At 38.0% G+C, this 23,807-nt stretch overlaps 1 protein-coding gene across 2 annotated transcripts in view; it reads right to left on the bottom strand.

The window, feature by feature from the left end:
• Positions 1-22,548, bottom strand: part of LOC143876937 (suppressor of mec-8 and unc-52 protein homolog 1-like) — a 30,617-nt gene extending 8,069 nt beyond the window's left edge. The window contains exons 1-13 of one of the 2 annotated variants that reach the window (XM_077378622.1): positions 22,267-22,548; positions 18,564-18,774; positions 17,720-17,872; positions 15,316-15,364; positions 14,433-14,516; positions 14,227-14,330; positions 12,893-12,976; positions 12,762-12,815; positions 9,402-9,497; positions 7,960-8,087; positions 3,745-3,871; positions 3,576-3,635; positions 2,459-2,566 (exon numbers count right to left, since the gene is read on the bottom strand). In XM_077378622.1, coding sequence (XP_077234737.1) covers positions 2,459-2,566; positions 3,576-3,635; positions 3,745-3,871; positions 7,960-8,087; positions 9,402-9,497; positions 12,762-12,815; positions 12,893-12,976; positions 14,227-14,330; positions 14,433-14,516; positions 15,316-15,364; positions 17,720-17,872; positions 18,564-18,774; positions 22,267-22,295 — 1,287 coding nt within the window. In that variant the 5' untranslated portion in view covers positions 22,296-22,548. The remainder of the gene's footprint in view (positions 1-2,458; positions 2,567-3,575; positions 3,636-3,744; positions 3,872-7,959; positions 8,088-9,401; positions 9,498-12,761; positions 12,816-12,892; positions 12,977-14,226; positions 14,331-14,432; positions 14,517-15,315; positions 15,365-17,719; positions 17,873-18,563; positions 18,775-22,266) is intronic. The other variant, XM_077378619.1, reaches the window with a different exon arrangement.
• Positions 22,549-23,807: the final 1,259 nt, after the last annotated feature.

Below are 23,807 nucleotides of genomic sequence, written 5' to 3'. Positions count from 1 at the left end.
TAGGGAAGAGAGACCTCCGATTCTGGTTTCCATCATTGCAATTTCATCCATCTTGTCTCATCCTGCCTATCAAACAAGTCACACCCAATTCTGTCCTTTCCTCTATCACAAATGTATCTTTGCCTTCCAGTATATGAGACTGAAGTTGTGTGTTCAATATTTTCTTTGCTCCACCGCCAGTTGGTCATTTCTTTTTCCTGTATGTGTCTCAATATGATATTTCCCAAATGTACCCCCTGCTCTGCTTCAGTAAATAATGTAATCCAGTCTCATTTAGTCCATCATAAAAATCTCTTCTTTCCTTATTCCCTCCTCTAATTGGGAGTATTGATACACTGTCATCTTTGCCCACACCATCTACCCAACCCCTAGCATGTCCACTTTACCTTCCTCTACGCCGAAATTCAAGTAACCATTTTTCCTCGCATCTGCATTCCCCCTCTCTTCACCATTATTCCTCAATCTGACTCCCATACTCAGCCTCGAGCCCAGCCAACCCTCTCCACCAACCCAACCCGCCCCCCCCCCCCCCCCCCCCCCCCCCCCCCAACACCAACACCAACACCAATACATGATTGCGCAAACAATCTATGTACCTTTTTTCTATCCATTTCTAGGTTATTCTTGACGAATCAAACAAATATAAGCCATAGTAGTACTTGTTATTCATTCTGCATGACAATATTATAGTGTTATGAAGATGGTCTTCATTTGTCAAGTGATGACCATATCATGTGATTAAAGAAAAACCACATTTCTGAGCATAACATGTGCATTATTTTACGATTGAAAGATAAATTATTGTGTAAACATTAGTTCATGAAAATAAAAATATAGAGAAACATCTCATATAAAGAAAGTAAGTCAAAACAAAATAATTAATACATAAGAAAATAGAAAACATTATATTAAGATGTCGTCTTATAGGCGTGGAGACAAATGTGCACCACATGTGCAGAAGGTAATCTTTTGGAAAATAATGTCCTTGTTACAAGAAACTGGGGTCTCTAGAACCTCTTGTCTCCGTGCTTGTCCAATAGAGGTGATTATGCCATGTTAATAATTTAGGTCTCTAGACATGATAAATTAGCTCTTGCACTTCAAGCTGATCCTTTTGCCAAGGGGGATCAGTACCAGTAAATATCCATGAAGAATGTGGCAATGGGAGAGTTCGCAAAATACATGTCCAGCCAAAATCTCATGCCCCCTTTTGCAAAACCAAAGGCAACCCTTGGAGTAATTGTACCTGTTAAAGTATAAAAGATTGAATAACACTGTGAAACAACCAATTACTCCAAAAGCTGAAGCTGTCGGAGAAAGGCGTTTTTAAATCCTTTATACTTTAACACTCCCCCTCATGTGTGGCCCCTCTTTCTTGGGTTGGCCTACACGTGGCACATGTGGCCCCTCTTTTGGGTTTGGCCGTTGCATGTGGAATTTTGCTATCCGGGAGGTTTGAACTCAAGACCTTTGTTCTGATACCAAGTGAAACAACCAATTACTCCAAAAGCTGAAGCTGTTGGAAAAGGCGTTTGTTAAAGTATAAAAAGCTTTTGGAGTAATTCGTTGTTTCACATGGTATCAGAGCAAAGGTCCCGAGTTCAAACCTCCTTGATATCAAAACTCCACATGCAATGACCAAACCCAAAAGTGGGGCCACATGTGCCACGTGTGAGCCAACCCAAAGAAAGAGGGACCACAAGTGAGGGGGAGTGTTAAAGTATAAAAGATTAAATAACGCCTTCTCCAACAGCTTAAGCTTTTGGAGTAACTGGTAGTTTCACAATACCCATTCCACAGCAATATCTCCTTAACCAGCAGCCCAGAAAAACATTTATAATTCAAAAATACATGTGACGGTTTTTTGAACTAGTATGGGTGGTGCCATACACATCTACAAAATAGCATAAACAATTAGCTTAAAGTGTATCAACTTGAACGATATAACTTTAAGACAACTACCTCCAATCTCCCATATAAATGCATCCATGATGTATGCATGTTAGTATGTTACTGTGTATGTAAGGACACATCACACAAGTATTTAAGCATGTACAAGAGTACATACATATGAATGTATGATGCTAGCATTTAAGTTTCAAATACCAGAAATCCAGGAATGATTTCAAAATATGCATCTCATTCAACTAACAAAATTTGTAGGGCATAATGGCATATTATTGAAGCTTCAGATTTTTACTGAATAATACCAAGATACCAATAAAAAAACAAGATGGAATCAATGCAATAAACAACAAGTGGTCAGAATGCATGTGTGAGCAAACTAATGCAATATTAATATTTTAAATCTCGTAAATGGCACCCATGATCTTACACTGGTCCAAAGTTACGAAATAATTTAACAATATTTTCCTGAAGATAATAAACTACCTATTGCATGAAAATATAGTTATGAACTGGCTACATCTAACTTAAACCAGTTTAAGAGCATAAGTACCTGTCCTTGGAGTGTCATGAGGTATATTGATGACGTCTTGTTACATACGATTATGTGATCTGTATTTTTAGGGAACAGATGGACAGAGTACACAGTTGCGTCACCTCCCTAATATTCCAAAGACAAACATGTATCCAATCAGGCTGGAGAATTCTGACCCAATTCAGATGAATTGATATAGTACTAAGTCACAAATATCATTCTCAGGAATTTCTTGACAATTGAAAATCTCGGTATATATATATATATATATGGGAAAGGTGTGCGTACTCGGTCGAGTAGATAAGCTTATCTACTCGGTCGGGTTAAAAACAGTGGGGGCCCACATTTTTGGGGTGATCCAAACCATTCATTTGAAAGGCCCTTACCTAGATAGGGTGTCCACAAAAAATCAGCCCCATAGGATCATCCTAACCCATGCAACAGTGGAGGGAAAAATGGGAAAAAATGGACAAACACAGCTTGTATACAAATCTGCCCATTTTTCCCTCCACTGGTGGATGGGTTAGGATGATCCTATGGGGCTGATTTTTTGTGGACACCCTATCTAGGTAAGGGCCTTTCAAATGAATGGTTTGGATCACCCAAAAAATGTGGGCCCCCACTGTTTTTAACCCGACCGAGTAGATAAGCTTATCTACTCGACCGAGTACACACACCTTTCCCTATATATATGTATATATATATATATATATATATATATATATATATAAGGTTTATGTCGGGAACAACAATAAAAATATAATTATTAAAAAAAATATAATTTAAGAAACAAAATAAAAAATATCGTAAAACTATCGTGATATTTTCACAATAATATCGTGGTAAATGAAAATATTGCTATTATTTTTTAAAATATAAATTAAGAAACAAAATAAAAACTATCGTAAAACTATCGTGATATTTTCGCAATAATGTCGTGGTAAATGAAAATATCGCTATATTGTTCAAATTCTCGGGATTATTTCGGGATTTTGCTGTTTTATCAAAATATCACTATAAAATCACTATAGTTTGAAAATATCGGAGATATCTGTGACATAGATATAGTACATGGGCAGAAACAAAAGACACCCCGATGGAGAGGGAGAGACATATGTTGTTTCCGAATAAATACCCTCAAAGGAGGTGGTGGCTTGAATGTCTGCAAACAATCTGTAGTCTTTGAATCCCAAACCTGCAATAAGCAAAAAAGTTGATGCCAAGATGCAAAAACTGCAGGGTAAAATAACCTTAGATGCCGAGGAAGACCAGAAAGTAAAGGGCACATGCAGAGTGGAACTAACCTTTACAGTGCAATCGCTGGAGGCAGTAATTACACGACCTCCATCATTTGTAAAGATCGCATTATTCACAGAAGACGTGTGGCCACGGAATTCTTTCAACAACTTACCAGACTTAAGGCCATGGATTCTGCCATTAATGATCAGTAAAATTCTCGCAAATCAGATAAATCCAAGCAATATTCCTAGTCAAATGATAATTTCTTAAGGTTCTTACCAGCAGAACAACCGTTGCATATCAACCATGGTTTTAAATTTCCACCAAAACCGACACGAAATGACCAAAATGTTTCCATTTCATCCCCACAGAAACCAAAATGACCGAAATGCATAAACCAAAATCGTAAGTGTAATAGTTGTAGACTATATTAGTATGTATTATATAATTATATTTATAAGAAGTAAATGAAAAATGTGTTGCATGCATTATTTATAAATACTAATATGAATTACAAGTGAAATTCGGCAGGTACTAAATTGTTTGACATACTGCCGTGCATGTCATTAGGTGTTTGATGTTTTTAAACCATTATAGATGGTTGTCTTGCTTATATGATGATTTTTACGTGCGTATTTCTGCTTATTCTAGCCTTTCCTGAAGTTTCATCTTTAAATTCTATCATCTGCATATGTTTTCATTCATTTTCTTGATTTTACAGGATTTCCACTGAAATTTCCACCAAAACTGAAACATTTCCGTTTCCGTTGCAACTGAAATCGAAACAGAAATTTAAAACCTTGATATCAACGGGGTCATTACCAAAGGCATCCATTATAGAACTTTTGCATGGATGTGGTAACTAAAATAAATATCTAGATGATAATTTCTTAAGGTTCTTACCAACAGAACTACCGTTGCATATCAACGGGATCATTACCAAAGTTATCTATTATAGAACTTTCGCATAGGGGTTGGGGGGTCATTATAAAAGTCATCCATGAAACATAGAAAGGAAAACCATCTCCCCAAGTTGTCATTATCGGGGAGAATCCCACCAAGGCTTAGGTTTCCAAAACATGACCCATCAAAGCTGATCTTAAGGACACCTAGTGGAGGAGGCAATCAACGGGGCAACCAACAATCTAGGAATGTGGAGCTCACCCAAATCATAACCCAGGTAGCTCGAAGAGAGGACTCTGACACACCATGAAACTTTTTTAGCCCCATCGTCGAACTAACTATGATAGAAAAACTAAATGGCAAATGACAACATAAAGGATCCCTTGAAGATCCTCAAATTCCTCTTATTTCAATTCCACACCATCAATAGCACTGCAGCCAGAGGAAAGTGCCAAAGAATCCTGCCCCTTGAAGCCCAAGGGGCAAAGGCCGAAGAACCAACCAGCTCATCAATATGTTTTAGAAATACCCATCACACCTCAAAAAGAGAAAAAATGGGCCTCCAAATCTCTACCATAAAGCTACAATGGATGAAAATATGGTTCATCATTTTCGTTACCCAACCACACAAACTAAATCTGCTAATGTTGATCTAGTTTCGATTTAGCAATGATCAATTGTGAGAATCTTGTCCAAGTAAATCGTCCAACAGAACACAACAACATGAGGGGACGGGTTCTTCCACACCCTCCAGGTTGGGATGTGGTCACTAAGATGCCCACCAACCTGAGAAAAAATTAGGTTGTGTTCTTCAACTATTTTTCGGAACCATTTTTCACATTTTATGCTCCGTCGGAAGAAACTTTATCCAAAATGTCATTCTTTAACAACTATAATAAGATATTTGAAAGAATCGTCCAGATTTTTAGAGTTTATTTTTTTGAACGGATATTTTTTGCTCCAAAGGATGAAGATCGACTCATCCGGATGCTTATTCACGTTTACCCCTCTGCAACCTCTTCATGTTTTCCTTCTCTCCACCCCTGTCCACCCCAAGAGAACAACCATCACCATCTATTCTATCAACATTGTTGCAGGTCTCTACATCATGCACTCTCTCTACACCTCCTATGCGCTTCGTCGTGGTTCGCTGCTCCAACCCATCACCACTACTTCATCGTTGTTTCGACCTAAGGTGTCGAGCTGATGCCCCACCTACTTGCCCGGCAAAACCACACTGTGTAGAGGAAGTTCTGGTTCACTGCTCTCACACCCTATTTTTACCTTCTTTTAGTTAATATGAAGAAAAAAATCTCATCATAGTTTCAATCCAAGGTGTTAAGAAACCCCACCGACTCATAGAATCGTGTTCTCCCAGTCTGATTGTTTGACCTTGGGTGCGGCTACGGGTGTTATTTATCAAACATAGGTGGTGTGAATTTCAGCCACCATGTATCAGAGAAAGAGAGAAAACAACACCCTCTCTTCTCTTTCCTCTTTTCTTTCCCTCCACGTAACCCTTATCTTCTTCCAACAAAAGTCTCCTCTGCCCCTTTTTTTATTTTATTATTAAATTTTTTATTCTACCCTACCATCTTCCCAAAAAATCAAGTACCGTTCTCTCTCTCTCTCTCTCTCTCTCTCTCTCTCTCTCTCTCTCTCTCTCTCTCTCTCTCTCTCACGTGCCTGACAAAACAAGTAACCCACCTCTTGATAAGATTCCATCAATACACCGATGCACAAGTAATACATCTACAGCGATGTGGAAAAACCTGACCCGGCCCAACCCAACCCGAGAAACTATTTTGGGTAGGGCCAGGTTTAACAATTGTGGGCTTTTCCAATAAAACCCCGACCCGACCCGAGATAGTTTCTCGGGTAGGGTAGGGTTCGGGAAAACCTGACCCGCCCGACCTGAGTTGCAACCCTACCTTTCATGATCTCTCCAAACCGTAACACTAAACAACAAATAGTCACTAGACATCCAACTTCCCCACCTACTTATACTTCTTCATAATCATACTCCACAATTGTGATTGTTCCTTTCCAAAGCACCACATCCACTAGCTCAAAAATGCAAAGTTCATTGCTCTAAGACTTACGAAGCCCAAACTACCCGCCTTCTTTGGCTTGCATACAGCCTACCAGCTTACCAAGTGGTACTTCGTACATTCCTCCTTAGCTTTGGCTAAATCAGTCTCAAATCCCCTGTCCTCCTCATCATCTGATGAAGGGAGGCCATAAAGATTGTGAAAAAGGACGTGGGTATCATGTATAGGGTAAACACTAGGGTCATCCAAATCGATACCAATAGGGGTGGAAGCTTGGCCTTTATCAGAAGAACTTGAGTTGGTATTACTCGGAGACAAGAGTGTGGCTGCTTGGGAGATAGGTTCCTCAACAATATGTGAAAATGATTTCCTTATCTCTTTGTTCTAGAGGAAGATCTTTCATAACTTCTTCAATCTCTCAAGCACACACCAAGACACCAAAATAATGCCATGAAATAAATAAGCATGTTGGCATGCATAGACATAATGAGCGCCCCCCCTCCCAAAAAAAAAAACCCACCCACAAAAAAAACCCAAAAATAATAATAAATAAGAAGAAGATTTTAAAAAAAAAGAGATAAACGTGACATTTTCTAATGGGAAAATAATAATATATCCGAGAGTTCATCAATTTCTTTATTTTGTGCCTCTAATCTAAGAACAAAAGTTGATGCTTAGCAAAAGGGGTAAAGCAGATAGAAAAAAATTTAAAAGCTAGCTCAGGAAAATACTTAGTGATTTTAGTAATGATCTAAATTTTAGGGGGATTCTAGTTGATAAAATTCGTCACAGGGTTTTTGCTAGTTATCCCTATAAACATCTTCAAGGTGCAATAATTAATTCATTATCTTGCACCACTACTTGCAATAGTCCATTCTCCAAATGAAACTTCATAAAGTAATAAAAGTGGCCTTAACCATTCTAACCATTTGAGAAAGTACTTTCACCAAAATTATGTAGAATTTGCTAACCGGACTAATCGAATAGAATTCCCAATTCAACGTCACAAAAATAAGTCTTTTTGCAATAGAAGACGGGTACAATAATTCGATCAGATAAATTGAACCGGTCAAATATAGATAAGGCCCAAAAAATAGCAGTAACAAGCTCAAAAGTAATATGTGAAAAAAGAAAAGTATAACACTGACTAGCCATTAAGCTGAAATCAAACGGAAAGAGGTTGCGTCAATTCTCGCATAGAAATATCAATTGAGCCTTTGGAAATATGTCTCCTTAAAAAAAAATCATAGCTACTGAAATTTTAATGGAAGCACAAAATTATTATAAATTATAGGTCAGGAAAATGTCCTTGATCTTTAAGAAAACCTTGCAGTACTGTCAAGGGATGTACTTAGTAGCTGGCTTCCATCTCGAGAGAATATAACACTGACAACCGCCTGTGAATGTGCACGCTCAAGACGGCGCAAGCAATGCCCATTCCTCAAACGCCACACCTGAAAAAAATTAAATCAACCCAACATGAAGTGATGTGTAAGAATAAAAAGCAATTTACCATGTCTAGAAGTTACAAATCAGGTTCAATAAAAGAAATTTGCATCAACAATAACTTGTCACCTATCATGGGTTGACAAAATACACAATGCAAACCATCTATCAATTGGAATACAACTAAAAGTATAACTTATATCTAATTAAATTAATATGATTAAACCAGATACCAAAACTCTAGACTTAGCATCCCAACCCAAAGACAATCTATCTCCCAAGAGAACCCTCTTTGTAACCATATGGAATTTTTTATTTTTTTTTCGATAGCATAACCATATGGGATTTTAAGAAGTCCCAAAGATAGGTAGATGATTTTCGAACATAGGTGGCTACTGATGTCTTGATAGTAATTCAGTAGGCCATCCTGTGGAGATGAGACGACCAAAAAATCGCACTTATCAGATGATTCCTATATATATAAATGTTTTCTGCGCGATACCTCAGATAAGTTATCTGAGCAACAGCTCAAAAAATCCTGTGGGCCCACATTGTTTGGATGATCCAAAGCATTCATTTGATAGGCCCTTACATAGATAGGGTGTGCCCAAAAAATCAGCTCCACAGGATCATCCTAACCCTTCGATTTTTGGAGGTTGAAAATGGACAGATTTGTGGAGGTTATACCCATCCACTTTAACCTCCACAAATCGAAGGGTTAGGATAATCCTGTGGAGCAGATTTTTTGTGCACACTCTATCTATCTTTGGACTATCCAAATGAATGCTTTGGATCATTTTTTGCACACGCACGCACGCACGCACACATATATATCCCAGAAAATTGCACTTATCAGCCTCTCTGCAAAGCAGGGGTAAGCCTGCGTACATCTAGCCCTCCCCAGACCCCGCAATGGCAGGAGCCTCGTGCACTGAGGCGCCCTTTATATATATATATATATATAATGCTAGCCTTGGACAAGTCAATTAATGATATTAAAGGGTCTGACAGAAAAACAATCAAATAAACTATATATAAATACATATAATGTTTGGACAAGTCAATTAATGATATTAAAGGGTCTGCTAGAAATACAATCAGAGAAACACATTTTTTCTTGTAAGGTAAAGGCGTGTATTTTTTTATTTTATTTTATTTTGAATGGTGAAGGCATATATTATTATTAAATGGGAAAATGTTCAGGAAAGAAAAACAAACAGGCACAGCAACCAGGGATTGTGAAACACGGCCAGATGCGTAAAGAAACTTCACTATACTCTACAAACCATTTGCTTGAAGAATAATACACAATCGAAATTCACCTTAATCTTTCCATCTTTTGACCCAGATGCAAGCATCTCAGAATCTCTACTAAAATCAACACAAAGAGCAACATCCTCATGCATCATAAAAGCCTCCTGCAATATTCCAGCATGTCAATAATTTCACAATTACAACTTTGAATTTGAGAAACTTCAAACTTATGAATAATGAAACATTTGAAAAGACTAAAATTACGCTGGAACAGAAACTCGCATCTGATTAAAAGAACATATTGAAGAAGCCAAATGTCCAATAGTAATAAAATATTTTTGAACAGAACATTAAATGCATGATAGCATTACAGCAATAATTAATTGCTAGAAAGAGAACAACCTAAAGATAATGTAGGGATCACATAAGAATTGAATTCTGACTCCTTCAGCAGAGTGCTACTGAAGTGTTTCACCAATTTCAACAAGAAATAATTCCCGTGATAAAATGTTCCATCAATATCTTTAGAGTTTCTTCTTATTTTTAGTTTACTTTAAACTCTTACATTTCATAGCACTCGACATTAGACGCTCTCTTTTTTTGCGTTTTAGTTTTTTTACCACTTTTTTTATTACCTTTTTTTAACCAATACCGTATTAAACTCAAAATTTTCCCGTCCCTTTTTTTCCGTATCACGTTTTGCTAACTATAGTTGAGTTGAAGAAGATTAGATACGGATAGGGATGGGTTTTGATATAAACCACATCCCCATTCTCAATACTAACACCCTATCTCAAATTAAATAATAAAAAGGATGAGAATCCCCAGTTCCGCAAGGCGGTTTATTAAGTTCAATAAACCGTGCTTGATACGAAGACCCATCTATCCTCATCTTTATGAAGAAATTTTTAAATAACTTGGCTGTTTTTGTAACATCACTTACGGCTTTTACTAGGGCCATGTTTAGATTGCAGGATGTTTAATTTACCAACTTCTCCAAAAGCTTAAGCTGTTGGAGAACAGTATTATTTATCTTTCATACTTTAACACTCCCCCGCACGTGTGACCCAAGTGGCAAACACGTGGCACATGTGGTCCCACTTTGGGCCAACCATCGCATGTGGATTTTTGCTATCCGGGAGGTTTGAACTCGAGACCTTTGGCTCTGATACCATGTTAACTTACCAACTTCTCCAAAAGCTTAAGCTGTTGGAGAAGGCATTATTTATCTTTTATACTTTAACACAGGAAAAGTTGGAGAAATTTTTTTTTCCAAAATTTCCCAATTTCTCACTTAATTCATAAATGATTTCAGTAACCCATACCCTCTATCTTTTTTTACGGATAGTGGCTGATTTTATTGAAGAAAAAACTGACCGTAGAGGTCAGGAGAACAGAAAAATACAATCAAAAGGAAAAAAAGATAAAGTACAATGGATCAAGGAAGCATAAAGTCAAAAAGAGCCTGACCATCTCTAAGGACTCCCGCTCTAGCCATCTGGGCAGCTTCACTATTGGCTGATCTTTTAACATGGCGATAAACTATATTGTGGTTCCCCGCACGGTCCAATATCTCTTCAATAAAATGCGCAAATCTCTAGGGGATGGGTGACTAACGGTCAACCTTTTTATGACATTGAGAGAATCTCCTTCCACTATTAGCCTGTCCAAGACTGTCCTCCACCAACCTGAAGCCTTGAAGGACTGCTCGAACTTCTGCTTCGTTTGAATCCGAAACTCATATCGGTCCCGAGAAGGCCCATCTCGTAGATCCCAAATCATCCCTTAGAAGACCTCCTACGCCAGGCTGGATTGCCTAAGCTGGATCCGTCAAAATTGAGTTTCAACTTCCTTGGCTCAGGGGGAGACCATTCAGGAGCAAGGGCTTCTTTCTGCACCCTATCTCCAATACTTCTCTCCAACCTTGCCAAAGGTCAGTGAATCAGTTGAGAAGAACTTTCACCCATGATATTGCAAGCGATATCACGTTAGTGTATAGAAACACAGGGCCAGGGCCTTTAGATACTTCTTCTAATATCCTTGCATTTCTTTCCTTCCATATCACCCAAAAGGTGGGATACTTTTCCATAAGATCTGCCCGTTCTCCTTCCATGGAGAGAAACACCAACTATTAAGTAAGTCTGTCACATTCTATGAGAATACCCAAGACAACCCAAATCTCATCAATATACGGCTCCAAAGGCTTCTCGCCAGCCTGCAATGAATGAATAAATGGTCTGCCGATTCCCCCACCTTTAGGCATAGGGCGCGGTCCACAATAATCATTCTACGCTTCCGTAAATTGTCCACCATGAGGATCTTATCCTGGACGGTTGTCCATGCAAATGCACAAACCCTTGGAGGAGCCTGGATGCTCCATACCTTCGCTACACCAGACACTCTAGAGCAAGGGACAATGTTGTTGTGAAACAACTTGATGTTGAATTCCCTTGAGGAATACCATATCCAAACCCATACCCTCTACCTAATAAAATGAGATTTTAAGAAACTTTATTTAGCTGGGCGTTCTTGTTTTCAGATATGATTTGTTTGGGAGTAACTCCATCAGAGTTAGTGGGCCTCGTTAGAGTTTTTGAACCTGAGAAGACACACCACTTAAAATAGTAGGTTAATATTAATTATATTTAATAATTTAATTAAACAATTGGGGTTCTCAAGGGTTTTCCAACATCTGATTTTTGTGAATATTTCGAAGTGAGTTGCCGGGGTTTGTGTGGGTCCCTAGATACATTTAGAGCCTGAGAATAGTTTCGTGGGGCCCACCCAAATGTACGATTTAAACCGTTCATAGTCCTTACTCACAAGCATGATCTAGAACGCTCATTATCCGATTTTGTAGAAGAGATGATCATAGCTCATTGATATAATCGTAATATAAATAGACGGCTACGAATTTCAATTTTTATGCCGTAAAACTAGAGGTAATTGGAACAATGTATTTGATTTACTTCTCGTTTTATCACGTGCAATGAATCAACGGAAAAGAAAAACTTTACGACGAAAAAGTTTACAATGTAAATGTTTTACACAGGAAATTGAATTACGACAATTTTACTGCAATTGGAACATATCCATAGGGACCCAATGCAAATTGGAACTTTGTATTTGATTTATATCTCGTTTTATTACTTGCAATGGATCAGCGGAAAAGAAAAACTTTACGATGAAAAAGTTTACCATCTAAATATTTTACTCAGGAAATTGAATTACGACAATTTTACTGCAATTGGAACAGATCCATAGGGACCCCATGCATGGAAGTGTGTGCATTGTCATTAGCAGAGATAATAATGAGGTTTAACTAATTAGTGTTGATGCATTTCATGCAAGCGGAAAGCCAACAAAGAAATAAAGGAAGATGCACATGACACATTCAACTCGGATATAACTAACATAAGAGAACTCACATCAGTCTGATACTGAAGATCCTTCTTGAGTTTCCCGCTTATGTAGTCCCAAACCTGGAAAGACTCAAAGGTCATGTGATAATCCACTATAAAAACTGGCAAATAGTAAGAATGTTTCCCTGTCATTGTACCTCAACAAATCCATCATTCGAGCAGGAAACAAGGCACTGACCATCTGGTGAGAAACGAGCACACTCTGGAAAAGTTTTTCCAAACTGCATAGGCCCATTTGAAATGGAATACATACAAAGAGAAAAGTATAGCAATGTTAACAGACGAATAAGCATCTTTCGACGAATCATAGATAGGAAACACTGGTTTTAAAGAATCATACATCAAGAATTCATCAAAGAGGCATTACTTAGAACAAATTCATCAAAGAGGCAGATAAACATGAAAAATGTGTCCACGCCCCACCCCCAACCCATATATCAGCATATACACCAAGCATTTTACAGCACCTTTTACTTCTCAAGTATTCTCATGAAATGAAAAAACATGAGAGAGATGTCAGTGACGAGGATTTTATTGGTAGGTAAGCTGAGATCCAACCCGCAACCCCAGGCTCATATAAAAATACCATCCAGTTGAGCCAAAGCTTGACACTATGTAAACGAAATGGATTGAACTTTGTTCCACGTTGTTAACTAACCAACTTCTCCAATAGCTTAAGCTGTTGGAGAAAGGCGTTATTTATCTTTTATACTTTAGCACTCCCCCGCACGTGTGGCCCACTCGGCAAACACGTGGCACATGTGGTCCCATTTGGGCCGACCATCACATGTGGATTTTTGCTATCTGGGAGGTTTGAACTCGAGACCTTTGGCTCTGATACCATGTTAACTAACCAACTTCTCCAATAGCTTAAGCTGTTGGAGAAAGTTACGTGTTGTCGCCTAATTTGTCATTAAAATCTTCCACTGTTTGTTGCCTCGTTTAGCCACTTACCCAATCTCCCACAAGAAGATCTAACAGTGAGATCTACACCTAATCCAAAAGTGGATCTCATATATTCTAACACACGTTACACATCAATCATGTCAGATACGATAAGCAATGGTGCAAGGGCTGCAACCATGGGCGAAACCAATATTCAGGACTCCCAACTCCTAGCAACAATTTTTTGGAATGGACAATAGACAGTGCATCCAGAACACCAGAAGAGATTGAGCAATTAGGCAATTTATAGACGTACATAAGCAAAGATTTAAAAGAAGGTTAATATTACTGTGACTTTCTTCACTGTTGGATCCTGTAAATAAAAAGAAATATGCATAACATGACAAATAACAGGAAAAAGTAATGTTTGGGGACCCTGAATGCATGTCAGAAACCCCATTACGAACACAGGTAGCAGCTGACACATACAATTGTCTCAAACAACAACAATGAAAACAAAAAACCGCATACCAATAGAATTAGATTGATAAGCAACATGACTTGAAAGAAAACACTGATAAGCTACCTTAATTGTGTGCCCAAGAGTTGTTGGGTACATATCATCTTCATCTTGCTTCATTGCAGCTGTTCCTCGGAAGAGGTCAAACTGTGTACCCGGGGGCAGCAATCCTGGGACAGAAAATTCGGACGCTTCAACAACATGGATCGATTAACATTGATCGCCTAAACATTACAAAATAATAGTCTAGGAAGGAAATAAAAATAAGTAACCTTGGTGCTGCTGCCACTTCAGAGCCTGACCAATCAGAGACATCAAACGAGAAGGCGGCACCACGTTAACTTCAGCAGCCAGAGCTGGAACATCCAAAATCCAAAAGAAACAAAAAATTATGGACATTGAGATATCAGAGGGAAGAATTGCATAGAAAGGCTAATTGCTTGTAGAACAGCCACATGGACTGTAACAAATCAACCCTGAGGGTCAATAGCAGTATAACAGCACGAACACATAGATTTAATATCAGAATTTAAGTGCGAACGGAGAAAGAACATGAAGAAATATCTTAATGAGCACTTTACAAGTATAAATACATACATTCATATACACACACAGATATATATATATCGACCGACCAAATAACTTATCTGGTCCGTCGCCAGAAATACTGTGAGGCCCACATTATTTGGGTAATCCAAACCATTCATTTTATGGGCCCTGGCGTAGATAGGGTGTGCCGAAAAAATCATCTCCATAGGATCATCCTAACCCTTCGATTTGTGGAGCCTCAACTGAACGGTTATATTATGTTGATAATAGATGGATGTCAGCACAATATTAATAATATGGTAGCTCAAATAAAATATGTATTTTACATTTGCTTTTGTTTTGTAGTCTTCTAATCCTTTTCTAGTTTTTGAAATTTGTAACTTTTTTAAATCTAGGAAAAAATGAAATGACAGCATTCAAAAAAAAAAAGGAAAAATGATTGCACATCGATATGACAATGACAACTATGGTCAAAAGTAATGAAATGCCCACTGATATGACATTGACAACTATGAACCAATGTAATGACAGCAATAATCAGGAAGACTGAAGACAGCTACCATCAAAAGAAGGGGAAAGCATTGCAGTGAGATAGCAAAACAAAACCTTGAGCAATTTGTGCACGCCGCTTCTCCTTGGATGCTTCTTGATATGCCTGCCAAAAGAATCATGACTGTTAGGAGTAAACAATACTCTCAAAATGAACAAAAGCATCATCTTACAATAGCTAATGGTGATAAAATAAAGGCTAGATCAAACACAATCAAAGGGACCATTTACAAAAACCATAGAAGTCAATGCAACCAACTTTGAAACAAAAGAGCAAAAAGGAGCAGTGAGCAAGGGTTACAGAAATCCGACAGAAAAAATAATAGGTACTACAGATTCATAAAACACCACATAATGTAGCAACAGCAAAAGAAAATAAAGTATCCAAAAGAAAAGCATTTGGATAAGATTATGGTATGGTTGATCTTTAGCTAATTCAGCTAACATGTTCTGATAACTTCGTGAAAATAATATGCACTTTTGAAACCAACTGCACAAACATTCTCTTAATCACGGATGATTAGGGAATCAGCAACCAAAATGTGTTTTTGAAGTTTGTTATCAGAATCATCCTAGTAAATAAGTTGTCTTATTAAAGTATGATTCACTTATCCGTTTGACTCGGGTTATATTTTCAAAAGTTGCAGAAGTCCCAGTTCCAAACATCTTTAACATGTGAAGTAGAAGAAGATCAGACGGGATCCAAAGCAAACCACACCACTGAAAGAGAGACCTGTGTGGTGCGTGGGTGGGTGTTGTGGGGGGTGGGGGGATGCAATTGATAGAGTAAGTAGAGGTCCAGCTGGGAGTATAGAAGTCTTTGTTCCCAATGTATTAGGCTTAGAATTGGGGATGGTGATACTTGGCTTGGTGAGGGTCCTTTGTCACATACTTTTCCAAGCCTCTGTAGGATTGCTAGGCATAAGAATGCCTATGATTTTTATAGCTATAATTGGGTGGAGGGTAGGGTTGTGTGGATAGTTTTTTCTATAGCAACATCAAAAAGGTCTGAAATTCCCTGTTTTATTAACTTCAAGTCTTTTCTTGGAAGATTGTTTTATCTCGCAGTTGCAACATGACCGGAGAACACGAAGCCCCAACTCTTGAGGCTATTCTCAATCAAATCCTTTTATGGCTTCCCTGGCTCTCCATCAATGACTACTTTTCCATGATATTTAGTTTGGAGATAGCCCATCTCGTCATGCATCCAAGCTTCATGTTGGACAATGGTGTCTAGGAAAATCAATGCCTCAACATTGCGAATTGGGCTTTAACTATCTAGATTTCTGACTTTTTCGTTGATGATATTCTTAGAAATTGGAGTTCTGTTATGAGTTATGATGGGTAGAACTCTGAAGCTAAAAGCTTGTCCCCATTCGAAATCCCCTCCTTTAGGCAGTCTTAAGCTTAATGTAGACGGTTGCTCTCTTGGCAACCTTGGCCAAGCTAGTATTAGGGGAGTTTTCAGGGATAGCAGCGCCAACATTGCTCACTATTTTTCATGGCCCATTGGTACAGTGAATTCAACGGAGATGAAAATTTGAGTGCATCCCATGAGAATTTGTATATTCATCGACGCTTTTGCAGGGATTTATTGGTGGAAAGTGATTCCTCTAACATTATATCCTAGGTTAAGGGTTAGAGGGGACGGCCTTGAAAGATGGATAAGTTCAATTATGGTGCTATCAACTCGATCTTTTCAAGGGCCAATTTTGATCTTACTCTGTTTTATTTTTGTTTTGGTGTCCTTGTCCAAGCTTATGATTTGAAGGTGTAGGTTGAGATGCCCGTTTTGTAGGGAAGTGCATGCTTTGCACCCTAGGCCGATGTTGAATTCCTTGTTAGCTTCATTTTTTTTTTCTTTTATAAATTCTATTTGATTGTTTGAAACAAGAATTCAAAAGGCCTGAGGGTCCACCAAATAGCAGACCTTGACCACAACAAAAGTTAAACAAAGTCTTATACTAGTGCACATTATTACCACCTTATATTTTATGTCAAAACTAAAGTGATTCTAATCAATTCAGTTGGTACTTGGTAGGCAAGGTAAAGTACATCATAATCAATAAAACCATAGATGCTTCCTGGATGGAAGATGAACCTGGACCATTAAATCAGAAAAAACTTGCTGCCAAAGAGTGAACAGGAATAGCTGTAACAGTAGAGTTGCTTAGCATGATATATGAATTATCCCAGTGGTTTTGAGAAAGGTATCGCAAGAATACCCATGAATTTATGAAGCCGTTTCAGGCATTGATAATATCATAAAAATTATTTTTTTAATAAGAATACTGACCATGCATTCAACCCAAAAGCTCAACCAACAGACACTAAAGTGTACACAATCAAAGTCAAAATTCAATACAGGAGAGCACAAAAAAAGAAAACAAAAAAAGTTTCATAGAGGACTAAAATAATGAAACATAAATAGAAAATATCTCCCCAAAATCAAAGAGCAGACCTCAAGGGGGTCAAAGTATGTCCGGACTAGTAGACGTTCAAGACGCAAATATCTTTCAGGCTGCTCCTGCTTCATGACACCCATGGACTGAGTTTGTCTCAAAATAGCTCGTGCAGTATCCAACTCACGAAGCTCAATCATTTCTAAAACAATCTGTAGAGCAAAAAAAAAAGTGGATATAAATGCCTAACCTTTTTTTTTTTTTTAAATCATGATAGAAGAAGAAGTCCCCCAACAAAAAATCATCACTAAAGAAAAAACTACTTCAAATAAATATGATAGAAGAAGTCCCCCAATATCAAAATAGGTATGAATACTATTGATTGAAGATCAAAATGAAAGGAAAATAAATAAGGATCAAATTTGAATGCTATCATATCACAAAACAATCTAAGTACAAGATAATATATTTCTTACTGTCTTGCAATAATATCCATGTACAAGCCAATAAACAAAAACTGGGACAATGCAATATTTCATGAGAATGGCACAAGTTCTTTAGAAGTGTGGAGGATTCAACCAACAATGAAAATAAAAATAAAAAATCATTAAAGGAGAAATATTCCATGTTTCATCGTGATAGCTTTATTTATTTTTTTACGGAGATTCCAATGCTTGGTAAAATTCAAAAACCAACATAAGATTTCCCGGGTAACTATGAAATATGCTCTATTTGTTCCCAATTCAAAGCAAAGTTCTCACCGTTCACCGTGCAGTTCCAAACTCAGTTTTAAATTCAATATCGTAGAAATTTTTCTACAAGGAGAATCTATTAATTTGCCCGGAGAATTTAATTGCCGAGTGATTGAAACATATGTGCAACAAAGGACAAATGGAGAAATACCTGCTCATACAAATCCTCCAGTTTCTTTCTAGGAAGCTTAAGTTGTGCAACTTGAGGCAATATGGCATCCCACCTTCCACTATTGATGTCTGCAACAAATGTTTCAAGACTGTCCACAGTATTCAAGGATACCTGGCACTCGCTCTGCAATATCTGAAAAGTTTGGTGCAACGAATTTTCTTTGCAAAACTGAAGAACAATCTTAATAACACTGCAAGGGAAAAGAGGTATATGATTTAGAGTCTTAGACCACCATATCTCATCCTCCGAACATAATTATGAAAGACACAAACACAACCATAACAAACAACTATTTTTCATGCATGAAAATAAATTAAGAAATTGAGATATGCACTGAGAACTCTGAGATTCCATCAATTTTATTATTATTTTTGGGGCCGAATATGGTATAAATAGGAAGATTCAATTCAATGGCCCGTAAGACAAACACGGACGCAGGCTCCAAAATCATTTAAAGCGACCCTAGAGCAACTCAATGCATAAATAAAATAGTAATAACTAGATAAAAAAATCCTAAACGTCGAGAACTAGAGTATCTAACTTTAGTACATTTAAATGGAAACACATATAAAGGATACAAAGAGTTCAAGTATGACATCACGGTCTGAAATAGATGAAATATGGTGTGCAATTGTGGCGTAAGGATTCCTTTGGATGTAAAATTGCAGGTAACTGTAATTAACTAAAGCAAGAGGCCCATCGGCAGTAACCAAATAAATTGGGGTTTTACATTTTTATAATTTTATGCAATTGTGCTATTATGTTGTTTGGATGATCTCGCTTAAAGATGCATTCCATGAGGTGACATGTCTCTGCTACATTTTACCAAATAGTTGGAGGACAGCATCAATGCTTGCAATTGATATAGGCTCCTATTGCCGCATTAATACGTAAAGGCACAAAACTTGACATATATGCATGGATTTGGGAACCTAGTTGAAAATTGTAAATTGTAGCGTCAAATGCAGGAAGTTCCAGTCAGAATGAAGTAGAATTCATTGGCTTCTTGCATGTATTTGGCGTAAGCAGAGATCATTGACGTATCAGACAAGAGGTTGAGCAATGATATGTAGTCAGAGGTATTGATGGTGTCTAAGATGGAGTTGAGCTTGAGGTACATTAAATGTAGAACCTCCTAATTCGTACAACACTCTGGTAACCACATTGCTGTTTGGGAAAGAAACAATGAAGCTGGAGGTGGAGGAGGTTACGGTGTTGCTTTTATCTAGTGAGATTAGAAAGAAGTACAATTTTGAGGAAATCAGTATCATAGGTTGATTGCTCGTTGGGAGAATCAAAAAGAGAAAATATCCTAACGGGGGATATCCGGATATGGAAAAGGCAAGTAAAGATCTAAGGTCAGCCGCTTGAAGCAGCATTGTCCAAAGTGTGTTGACAATGAAGAAAATGGTGATAGTTCTGATAGTAATGCAGTAGCAGGGGGGATGAGCAAAACAAATTTGTTGGAGATATCCTCGTAGTCTCCACATAAATGAATTTTGGATTCTGATTATTCTGTTCTTGTGGGCTCCATAAAGGAATATTTTGGTATTTTCCAAGAGATGAAAGCAAGTGTAGTGTCCTTGGATAATGGGTCTACTAGTGATGTCACATGTGTTGGTACAATGGAGATCAAGATGTTTAATGAAGAGTCTTATAACAATTTGCAAGTTGGACTCTATGAGAGCCATAATTCACACGTGGTTGCATGGTCCTGATGAAGAGAGAAAAGTATGTTGATTTGCATTATCTGACGGAAAAAATATAATATTTGATAGTATTCATGACTTCAATGGGTGGCTGAGAATAGGGTGCATGGATTGACAAGTGCTTCTCTTTTGAAGTTAGGACAGAGATGGAGGCAATAGATTTCCAAGTTGCAGATGATGGCAAAGTAACAATTCCTGAATTAAGAGATGGCATATTGAAGTCCCTCTTTGGAGTCCACTAGGTGAGTTGACTCGAGGCAACTACACATTTGCATTGGCCATATTGATCGAATCAGGAGGAATCAGAATCGGGTTGATTCGATGGTATGTATAGCTGATGTTTCTAAAAAATAATGATTGTTTGTAATGATAGCGGATTGGTAAAGATGTCAACAGGAAATCTTCAAGATGACTACAAAACAAGCCAAGGTGGAGATTGTTGAGATGTGTCTTGTTTCCATGCATTAGGTTAGCTATCTGACGGTTATTGGAGATTTCTTTTTGTATTTAAACTACGAGTAGTTTAGGTTTTAGGTGAAACCAAATATTATATGTATATATATATATATATATATATATATATATATATATGAGGAAAATGATTGTGAGCTTGAAGCTCATATAGCTTATATGAGCTTGAGGGCCCAAACACATGTGGGCCCACATTGTTAGGATGATCCAAAGCATTCATTTGAAAGGCCCTTACATAGATAGGGTGTGTGCAAAAAATCGGCTCCATAGGATCATCCTAACCCATCCAAAAGTGGAGGGCAAAATGGACAGACACTGTTTGCCACAAATCTGCCCATTTTTGCCCTCCGCTTTTGGAGGGGATAGGATGATCCAATGGAGCTGGTTTTTGGTACACACCCTATCTATGATGGGGCCTTGCAAATGAATGGTTTGGATCACCACAAAAAATGTGGGACCCATGTGTTTGGGCCTTCAAGCTCATATAAGCTATATGAGCTTCAAGCTCACAATCATTTTCCTATATATATATATATATATATGTGTGTGTGTGTGTGTGTGTGTGTTTCTTAGAAACTGAAACCGTAGGACAGTTCTCTCTTATGGTGATCGAGATAATGAGAATGTTAGAGAGAGAGAGAGAGAGAGAGAGAGATTTTGTTCTCACAATGAGGATAGGGTTATAGTCTTGTGGGAATTTGGCTAAAACTAACACCATTACCAAACCACATATATTCCTAATGTTCTTCTTGTGTGTGTATGTGCTATGTGCCTAATTGGCCGTAACGGAAATAAACAAAGAGAAAATAGAAAGAGAAGGGAAGGGAGGTTGATTCGAGGCAACCAGACCTCCTAGTGGTTCAAATCGAGAGAAACCATGACTCTCCTACAAAGTTTCCTTTGCTGTAGAATTCTTTTCTTCTTCATTCCATTGAAATACAAACTTAAATACAAGCATAAAGGGAGTTTTACATCACTACCCCACTAACCCACTTACATAACACATAAGAAATAACTAACATCCACAACCTTAAACCCATAACCACATAATTAATAACCACAATCAAACTAACCCCACTAACATGCACATATCAGTATGTTGCATTTTCTCCATGTTTTCCAATTTTATTTACTTGTGCGTGGGCACGGCTTTTCCTCACAAAATCCGAGAACAGGGTCATCTTCGCTATGAACATATGAGAGATCAAACCCTAGAAAATTGCAAAATCCATTCTTGTCCGTATCAAAAATCACTTATCAGTACATTATCATACGCATCCATATTTCTCTCCAAAATCATTAGGTTGTCTCACGTAGAGCGAGCATAGCATTATCATCAGTTCTTCTCTACCTTTTTAAGTACAGTTTTAACAGATATACCTCAACAATACGAAATTGAACCCCTTCGAATACCAAAACAAAGGATTTGAATACAAGAAATTCATGCGAAGATCTGTGAAAGGCGAAAAGAGATATAAAAAGGATTTTGGATGAAAACTTACTCTCGAGCTTCGATTTCTAGTGTAGACATGGTCTTCGTTTCTTAGATTAAACGAGTAGTGGACTAACTCTTGCTTTCTCACATGAACATCCGAACAAACCCTAAACGAGATTTCGCGCGCCGAAATGGCAGAACTGGAGAATCAGTTGACTGATAAGGGTATTTTCATAGTTAGGAACGGTAATCGGGCCGGATGCGGTGATTGAAATTGGTTATATGATGGGCCATTGTGGGGTTATTCAATTGATCTCAGCCCATGCCGAGATAAAATCTCATCCGTCAGTTCAAGGCGCAAGAAAATCAACTATTAAACTTGTCGAGCGTAAGAGAAATCTTTTTTTTTTTGGGGAACGATTTTTTCGCTCCCATGTAGGATAATACACCGCCCTGGTAACGTCGTTGGCGTCAAAAAGGGTTGAAGTCTGCCCACAATTCATGTTAACAGCGGGGTGTATTATCCTCTGCAAGGGGGCGAAAATATCATGGCCCCTCTATAATTTAAGGCTATGGGTTTTGCCTGGCAATTGGTGCCACGTCAGCAAAAGTCCTTGATCGGTTGCAAATAGAGCATTGAAATCCCTTGAGAGTCCCAAAGAATTCTCTTAATCATTGATAGTCCCCTCCCTCCCTGTAATATCCAAGCCCCAGAAAATCCCCTCCCTCCCTATAACATCCAAGCCCCAAAACCACAGAGAGGTGCTTAATCATTGATAGTACCCTCCCTCCCTATAATATCCAAGCCCCAAAACCACAAAGAGGTGGAATTTTGCTTATACTTTTGGGAACAATGTTTTGTCATCTCTCTCTCTCTCTCTGTATTGGTGACGATACCCACTACCAACACTCTGCAAGGTTGTCAACAAAACACTACTAACTACTACTCTCTAAGGTAAGTTCTAGGTAGATCTAATGCCTATATCCTCCCTGTGGACTACTTATTTCACTGATCTCCAAGTCTATGCAGCGCAACCAAACATGCTTCGTTGTGTTCCTCGTGTTAGGAAATCCAAGGAACTGACTTGGATTTAAAGAAAAGGAATTGGAAAAAAAAAAAAAAAAAAACTATGGTCTATTAAAACCAGAGAAAACCATGTTGAGAGAGAGAGAGAGAGAGACTAGCGACTTGGTTACCAGACCTGCCATGATTTATAGAAAATAAAAAAGAATCATGAAATTGAAAAAGGAAAATATGGAAAAAAAAAAACAAATAAACAGACACGGCTGCATTGCAAAAAAATCCCGAAGAGGAGAATAAAAAAAAAAGGTAGAGAAGAGAGTGGGAGTGCATAGATAGGAACCCTAACTGAAATTGGCGGTCCCGTGCTTCATAGCTATTTTAGCTCGTCCACTACATGAATTGAGAAAATGAGATAAGAAAACGGGTATCTACTTTAATAAGCTCGGAGGAAAAGCCCTGGCTTTTTTTAATTTTTTCAAAATTCTGTCGAATTTACACCTCAGCCAAAATACATAAATGCCTCATATGCCCTCACATTCCCACGCCTCTAAGTTTCAAATACCCCCTCTGCCCTCAAATCCTTA

The sequence above is a fragment of the Tasmannia lanceolata genome, unplaced genomic scaffold (assembly GCF_043159265.1).
Source record: "Tasmannia lanceolata isolate RefF3 unplaced genomic scaffold, GAP_Taslan_0.1 ptg000002l, whole genome shotgun sequence".
In the NCBI taxonomy this organism is placed as follows: domain Eukaryota; kingdom Viridiplantae; phylum Streptophyta; class Magnoliopsida; order Canellales; family Winteraceae; genus Tasmannia; species Tasmannia lanceolata.
Note: the sequence above shows the minus strand (reverse complement) of the source record. Positions and strands in the feature narration are given on the sequence as shown.